Source organism: Dendrobium catenatum, unplaced genomic scaffold (genome assembly GCF_001605985.2).
Source record: "Dendrobium catenatum unplaced genomic scaffold, ASM160598v2 fragScaff_scaffold_938, whole genome shotgun sequence".
NCBI lineage: Eukaryota > Viridiplantae > Streptophyta > Magnoliopsida > Asparagales > Orchidaceae > Dendrobium > Dendrobium catenatum.
In genome coordinates, this window is record NW_021319400.1 from 224,006 (window position 1) to 233,010 (window position 9,005).

General features: G+C 33.9%; 1 protein-coding gene across 1 annotated transcript in view; it reads right to left on the reverse strand.

The window, feature by feature from the left end:
• The window catches only part of LOC110103178 (ABC transporter I family member 10), a 27,219-nt gene that overhangs the window by 11,789 nt on the left and 6,425 nt on the right, over nucleotides 1-9,005 (reverse strand). Inside the window, exon 3 of the mRNA XM_020831811.2 lies at nucleotides 6,997-7,083. Coding sequence (XP_020687470.1) covers nucleotides 6,997-7,083 — 87 coding nt within the window. The remainder of the gene's footprint in view (nucleotides 1-6,996; nucleotides 7,084-9,005) is intronic.

Here is a 9,005-nt window from a genome sequence, read left to right on the forward strand (position 1 = left end):
CATAGATTACAGAGAACTGAATAAGCTTACTGTTAAAAATAAATATCCTTTACCCATAATAGATGATCTTTTCGATCAATTGGAAGGAGCTACAATTTTCTTTAAGATAGATTTGAGATCTAGATACCATCAATTACAGATTAAAGAGGAAGATATAGCAAAGAAATCTTTTCATAATCAGATATAGTCACTATGAGTTAATGCCTTTTGGAGTGATAAATGCATCTGCTGTATTTATGGATTTGACAAACATAGTTTTTAAGTCATTTCTGAACATATTTGTAATTGTGTTTATTGATGATATCCTGATTTATTTAAGAGATGAAGAAAGCCATTCCAGTCATCTGCAGGCAATGTTGCAAACACTTACGGAGAACCAGTTATATGCTAAATTTTTAAAGTGTGAATTTTGGTTGAATAGTGTAACTTTCTTTGGATATGTGATCAGTGATGAAGGTATTTCAGTTGATCAAAATAAAATTCAAACTATTTCAGATTGGCCACAATCAACGATAGTTACAGAGGTGAGAAGTTTTACGGGTCTTGCTGGTTATTACAGGATGTTTGTAGAGGGATTTTCTCAAATTTCAATGCCGTTATCAATATTAACTCAAAAAGCAGTAAAATTTGAATGGAGTGATCAGTGTGAAGAAGCTTTCAAGAAGTTAAAGAATTGCCTAGTGACTATCCCAATTTTGACAATTCCATCAGGTTCAGAAGGGTTTCAAATTTTCTGTGATGCTTCCTTAAGGGGACTTGGATGTGTACTGATGCAACATGGTAGAGTGGTGGCTTATGCTTCAAGGCAACTGAAAATTCATGAAAAAATAACCCCACTCATGATTTAAAATTGTCAGCTGTAATTTTTGCACTCAAAATATGGAGACATTATCTATATGGAGTTAGATGCGAAGTGTTTATAGATCATAAAAGTCTCAAATATATTTTTAATAAAAAAAAAACTTAATTTGAGACAACGAAGGTGGTTAGAGCTCATTAAGGATTATGACTTGGACATAAGTATCATCCTGGAAAGACAAATGTGGTTGCAAATGCACTTAATAGAAAAGCTCTTGAAAATGCAAATTGGCTAATCACCCAGCAGGAGCAGATAATCAAAGATATGGAAAAATTAAAGATTTCAGTGGTCAATCAGAAAGAGACTAAAGATATATTCTTAAATCAGCTAGTGATCCGATCTACTTTGAAAGATAAAGTGCTCAATGCATTACCTCAAGATGAAAATTTTTTTGTCATCATAAAGAAAGTGCAAACAAGACAGTTAGAAAACTTCGTTATAGATGGAGAAGGATTATTAAAGTATAAAGACAGGATTTGTATTCCCAATATTGGAAGCTTAAGAGAAGAGATATTACAGGAAGCTCACCTCTCAATATATGAAATTCATCCAGGCAATATAAAGATGTATCATGAAGTAAGAGGATTATTTTGGTGGCCAAGGGTAAAGAAAAATGTTGCAGAATTTGTAACAAAATGTATTCACTGTTAGATGATCAAAGAAGAACACCAAAAGTCATGTGATCAACTACAACCCTTACCTATACCTGAGTGAAAATGGGAGGACATTGCAATGGATTTTATGATTGGATTATCCAGATCAAGGCAGAGTAGAGATACAATATGGGTTGCTATTGATAAATTAACCAAGTCAGCTCATTTCTTACCAATAAAGCAGACAAATTCAGTGGAGAAGCTGACAAAATTTTATGTTGATGAAATTGTAAGATTGCATGGAATTCCAAAATCCATAGTTTCAGACAGAGATGCTCGTTTCACTTCTAAATTGTAAAAGAAAATTCAAAAAGCTATGGGCACATGACTGACTTTCAGTACAACATTTCATAATCAGACAGATGAGCAATCAGAAACGACAATTTAGACTTTGGAGCATTTATTGAGATTATGTGTTTTAAATTTTGAAGGAAATTGGGAGACTCACATACCGTTGATTGAATTTGCATACAATAATAATTTTCAATCTAGTATTGTAATGACACCCTACGAGGCTCTTTATGGAAGAAAATACATAACACCCTTGTGTTGGGTAGAAACTAGTGAAAGAAAGGTAATTGAAACTGAACTGGTAGATGAGATTACTAGCAAAATCAGAATGATCAGAGACAGACTAAAGACAGTTCAAGAAAGACAACGGAAATACTATGATGCAAAGCACCGACTAGTGAAATTTGAAGTAAGAGAATTTGTTTTCCTAAAAGTCATCCCAATGAAAGGTGTGAAAAGGTTTCGAAAGACAGGCAATTTGAGCCGAAGATTCATAGGTCCCTATGAAATCATTGAAATGATTGGAAATATGACATATAGATTGGATATGCCAGGACACATGTAAGGAATTCATAATGTATTCCATATATCAGTGCTTCAGAAGTATGTCTTAGATGATTCAAAGAGAATCCAGTCTAAATTAATTGACTTGCAACCTGATTTGAAATATATTGAGGAACCTGAAAGGAAACTAGAATATGATGTGAAATAGTTGAGGAATAGAACAATTCCTTTTATGAAGATTTTGTGGAAGTATGGAACAGAAAGAGATGCCGCATGAGAGAAAGAAGTAGAAATGAAAAGTCAATATCTTTAACTCTTTAACTAAAGTATGTTTTCTTCTACTTGATTTAATTTCGAGGATGAAATTTTATAAGTAGGGGAGATTGTAATGAACCGAATGGGTGTCCGGTTCAATCGAAGCGACCAACCCCCCTTTTAATATCCGCAACTCCTACAGGAGTCAGCTTGAAATCGCGAAACAGAGAGAGAGGGGCGGACGACCGAGAGATCGTGCGAGAGAGGTAAGTTCGTTTTTTGTCTCAATTTTAGTAAATGATTCTTTTAAATGATAAGAATTAATCATTCCTTTTCCTTCCTACCATTAAAGGAGTGATAATTTTGGGAAGAAATTTATGTGGACGAGAAGAACGATCGAGAAGAAAAGAGAAGGTTTGTTGAAATTCTTCTTTTTTCTTATAAATTTCGTCGATTTCTTCACTTAAACGCGAATGATATTTTCACAAAGGATAAGGAAGATATTTGAAGAATTCGGGAAAGAAAGGAGAAATATTTTGAGTTGGAATAATCATCTTTTTGTAAGTGATTTTATTATCATGTCTTCTGTTAAATTTTGTAGAATAAATCCTTAAAATTTATTTTATGACAATTTTAGAAGGAAAGAAAGGAATTAGTGATACAAGTTGAGTTCTTCAAGGAATTCAACAAGAATAAAATTTTGAGATTGAGGTTATGACAAGGATCGACGAACTGAAAGATCAAAGTGGGTATATATATATGGAAATAAAATAGATATAATATAACAAGGAAAATGTATTGAAAACCTACAAGAGTTCACCCCCTTATGGTACTAATTGGGGACGTCGTACTCATGCACGTAAAAAGAAAAAAGGTAATGGAAATGGAAAGAAAAAATGGAAAATGTTAAACCTTTGGGTACATTGAGACGATGCTCCTATATGAATTAAATGAGGAAATAAAATATTGAAGTTTTGAAATGCTTTAAATATTTTAAAGGAAAATGATCAGATATGTATAAATTACTGAAATGAATGAAATAAAGTTAAAAAATGATTGGATGCATATTAAAGATGATAAGAGTATTGTAAAAAAAAATATTCATATTAATTATTCTAATAGTAAACCATTGATGAAAATGATTAATTTTGACAATGATTGATTTATAATTTTCTTTGGTTGTTAGTGGCTCCTCAATTTGTTCAAAAGTTTATGTTAATATATTTTTTTTGGAAATTGGAATGAAATTGTAATACCGTCTGACTTTCAGTTCCCGCCTCGTTAAATCAAGTATCCGGGTCGGGTCGTGACAGCAAAACTATCAGCTCGTTCCTCTTCTACTTATATTGATTATTATAACTAAAGAAAATCAACGAAATGAAAAGAAAACCTTATATGGCTTGCAATACCTTCTCTTTTCATTTCATGTTTTCATAGTTTCTCATGGTATCAGAGCTTGTAATAATTTGTTTTAGTGGAAAAGTAGGGCATAACCCTATACATGGTTGAGATATTATCTGAGAAGATAGAGAGTTGGTTGCTTGCATATTGAGATAGGTGGAGTGGTTGCTCGCATAGCGGAAGCGTGGTGAGCCCAAAACCCACATCCATCTTTGGACTAGCATCTTGACTCTTGGCACCTCTGCTCATCTCACAGCCGACATCTCCAACATTCAACAACTATCACCCTCTCTTGAACAGGACTCTGTCTCCATCGGCGATGGCTCGGCCCTCTCCATCTCCAATATTGGCAACGGACTACTAAACACACTCGCACAACTATAAGCTTCTCCTCCAAAATATCTTACATGTTCCCTCTATTTCCCATAATCTTATCTTTATTTACAAACTTACAATTGACAACAATTGTTCTATCTCATTCGATCCCTACGTTTTTCTCATCAAGGATCTCCTCACTTAGCAGGTTCTTCTTCGTGACTGCAGTTCTAACGGCCTCTATCCACTCCACCACTCCAACTGCGTCTCCACTCCAACTGCTCTAACATCACAGCACAACTCACTTCATCTCTGGCATGCATGCCTTGGTCACCTGCACAATTTTTTGACCTCATACATTGCCAAAAACCTCAACATCTCATGTAGTTCCACCTCAATATTTTGCACTTCATGTAATGTGGCTAAAAGCCACAAACCATCATTCAAAAATATTATAAAAAATGTAAATCACTATAGAAAAATTATGTATTACCAGCAGATTTTCCAGCGGAAAATTGTTAATTTGGAAGTTTTCAGGCAAAAAATTTGTCACCAGTAAAATAGTGTCGAAAAAATTTTTCGTCGAAAAAAAGCTGCCAGAATAATTAAAAATAATAAGCCCACAACAGCTACTCGCCTGCCCACACTGGCCGCACGCCTACCTGCCTGTCTGCGCGGTGACGCCGGTGGGATTCAAACACAGAACATTCAAATATTTCAAGTAGTCAACTACTTGTTGTAGAGGAAAATATATTATAAAACTTACGCTTATATATTTAAATAAAATAAAATTAAAATTTAAAATAAAATATTAAAATTAATAAATAATTAAAATAAGTTATTGAATTAACAATTAATTAAACTAAGTTACTAAATTAATAATTAATTAAAATAAATTATTAAATTAATAATGAATTAAAATAAGCTATAAAACTATTAATTAATTAAATTACAAATATATGATTTTTTTCAAAATTATTAAAATCTGCCAAAAAATTTGTTTGAAAATTAGTCGAAAATATTTCAAGTAATCCATTGGAAATCCGTCGGAAAATATTTCGTCGAAAAGCCGCCGGAAAATTCGTCGGTAACAGGCAATTTTCCTGTAGTAAATGCACCTCTACATTTAATACATAGTGATGCTGGGGACCATCCCCCATTTTATCTACACACGTTTTTAAATATTATGTTACATTCATCGACAAGTCTTCAAAATTCTGTCAGTTATATTTAATGCGCTCCAAGAAATTATTAAAATCCGCCGGAAAATCTGTTTGAAAATTAGTCGGAAATAATTCAAGTAATCCATCGAAAATCCATCAGAAAATATTCCGTCGGCAAGCCACCAGAAAATCCGTCTGTAATGGACGATTTACTTGTAGTAAATGCACCTCTACATTTAATACATAGTGATGCTTGGGGAACATCCCCCATTTTATCTACACACATTTTTAAATATTATTTTACATTCAGTGACGATTCTTTGAAATTCCGTTGGTTATATTTAATGCGCTCAAAGAAATTATTAAAATCCGCCGGAAACAAATCTACCGGAAAATCTGTTTGAAAATTAGTCGGAAATATTTCAAGTAACCCATCGGAAATCCGTTGGAACATATTCCGTCGGAAAACCGCCGGAAAATCAGTAGGTAATGAGCGATTTTCTTGTAGTAAATGCACATCTACATTTAATACATAGTGATGTTTGGGGACTATCCCCCATTTTATCTATACATGTTTTTAAATATTATGTTACATTCATCGACAATTTTTCAAAATTCTTTTGGTTACATTTAATGCGCTCAAAGGATGAAACATTCCACAAATTCTTCCACTTTCTGAACATGATAGAAAATATTCATAACACCAAAGTTAAATACCTTTGCTTAGATAATGGCGATGGATATGAATCCAATCAATTCCAACATTTCTTACTCCAGAAAGGCATCCAACACCAACCATCCCGCCCCTATCAACCAGCAGACATTCTCACTAAGGCCCTCTCTCCCACTCGGTTCCAACAAATTCGCTCCAAACTAACTCTCCAACATCTGGATACTTAGTTTGAAGGGCGGTGATAAACCACTCCACCTATCACAATATGCAAGCAGCCTTCTCTCTGTCTTCTTAGATAATACCTCAACCATGATCAGGGCTATGCTCTACCTTTCCAGCAAAACAAATTATTGCAAGATTTGCTTAACCGGAAGCAATGCAGAACTGTCGGCTCCTTCCTCTCCTTTGCTCTTCAGCCTTGACCCATTCTCCAGTAATGTCTTGGTATATTTCCACATACAATATTGGATTCAAGAACCACTAATATATTTGAACCAAGTTTGATCCTCCTTTGGTTTATCCTTCTCAACATAAATGGCCTTCTAAAGAAAATTATGCATGAAGTTCAAGTTAAAACTAATGGCATTACTCGCATAAATCTACTTTAAAACTGTTTTAAATATTTCGCAGCTCCTCTCTCTCTACTGAATATCATAACGAAGCCTACAATACTCCATGGAACAAAGGTTCTTTCAAGTAAATGCAATAAGTTCTTCGACCAAAATGAATACTCGTCATTACAATATGTTCAGACATCCTAAGAACCACTAAATGTACCCTATAGAAAATAATAAAATTCTAATTTACTTCAAAGCTCAAATAGAACAACTAAAAAGAAAAATATTCCAAATAAAAGTAAGAAATAGGAAGAAAGAAAGAAACCTGGTGATCAGGATTCTGGAACACAAAGCTTTTTGGCTTATTCACACGCAAGGTGCCTTCTGTTGGTTTAAGGAGCCCGGCTAAGACCTGTTAAATAAAAACAATAGCTAAAGAGTCTACACAGCTGCAGAAAATCTCAACTACTCTCACCATAGAAAAAGCCAATAGGTTGGTACCACTAGGCTATCAAATAAATGAATCCTACATTCTTTTTATGGGCACTACTCAGTTTCATGCCAATCTTATAAATGTTATCTTCATCATCTTTAGCTTTATACCGACCATTTGGAATCACTTATGAATCTTCAATATTCATTCATTCTTCGTAAAACTATCGTTTACAAAAATAAATAAATAATTTATACATGTTATCGTAGATCTACCCATTTTCTTTTGTAATGCTCAAACACTAAATATATTTAGCAATTTAAGTGGTGCATTTGTTACCCTTGGACATGACCAAAACTATTTTTAATTAACTTATCTTCAATGGATGTTATGCCAACAATTTCTCTAATATAAAATTCTCTAAGTTATCTTTTCAAAATTTACAAACCATTTAATATTATCATTTCTACTATGCCCAACTTAGTAAAAAACTATAGAGAAAATGATCAAAATGATCCCTTGACTTTTCATGAAGGACCAAAATGATATCTAATTATATAAAATGACCATTTTGGTCCCTCAACTCTTTAAGAAGAATCAAAATAGTCTCACAAACCAAACTAATGGATGTTGGACACTACAGGAAATTCAACTATTATCGGCGGCTATTATCCATGGTCCTATAGTCGCCGATAATACCGGCGGTTCAGCCAGCGGTTTGACATAGGAACGTTAATCACGCCGCCGCTAATTACCGGTGGTCATCTGGCAGAAACCTGACGGTTTAGCCGCCTGTAATACCTACGGTTCTGATGGCCGGTAAGCCGCCGGTGATTAACCGTCAGTTTACCGGTGGTCATTCGGCGGCAATCCGGTGGTTTGGCCGCCGGTAAAACCAGCGGTTTTGATGGCCGATATGCCGCCGGTGATTAACCGCGGTCACCGGTGTTATGACAGCCGGAAATTACCGGCCGTCTGCGCCGCCAGAAAGGTGCTGGTGATTATAACCTTCAGAAATAGACCGCTAGAAATAGTTTCCTACGCAGTTTTTACCGGCGGTTTACAACCTGCCGAAAAAACGCCGGTATTTTACTAAACTGCCGGAAATCTTAGGCTAATCGCTGGTAATGCCTGAATTTCATGTAGTGGGACTTAAAAGGTGTTAAAATTAGAGGAAGATTTGATTTTTTTTTAATTAAGCTATTTGCTAAATGTAATTTTTCAAGTACTTGTATTTTTTTCGTATCCAATAGAAACTTTTGTATATAAGCGATTGACATCTTTCAACTCAACAAAAAGGTCCTCACATATCTGACCGCCACCCGCTTAGTTGAGATCCATTGAGCAGCCACCCACCCAATCGATCGAGCAGCCCAATTTACTCTCGCTTATGCACGAAAGTTTTTAAGTTAGATATGGAAAAAATATAGTAACTTGAAAATTATATTTAATAAATAGCAAAATAAAAATAATTCCAAAACTACCACTAATTCTAACATTGTTAAGTCTAACATCCATTAGTTTGGATGGTGCAACTATCTTGATTCCTCTTTAAAGAGTTAAGGGACCAAAATGATCCCTAACTATTTTAAAGGATTGTTTTGGTCCTTCATAGACAATTAAAAGATCATGTTGGTGCTTTTCTCATAAACTATATGTTAATACCCAAAACTCAAATTTGAATATTAAAAATTACCTGTAAGACCCAAAATATTCATGTATGAAAAAAAATTAAAATTTATTTAATTATAATCTAAAACGTATACTTAAAGTTAATGTTAAATTGTTGTTAAAATTATATAAACAGTTAAGTTATTGTTTAAAATGCAGGATAATTATTATCTTAAGTAACAGATTTAATTTAAATTAGATAATTCTTTAATTCTTGAAATAATGCTTTA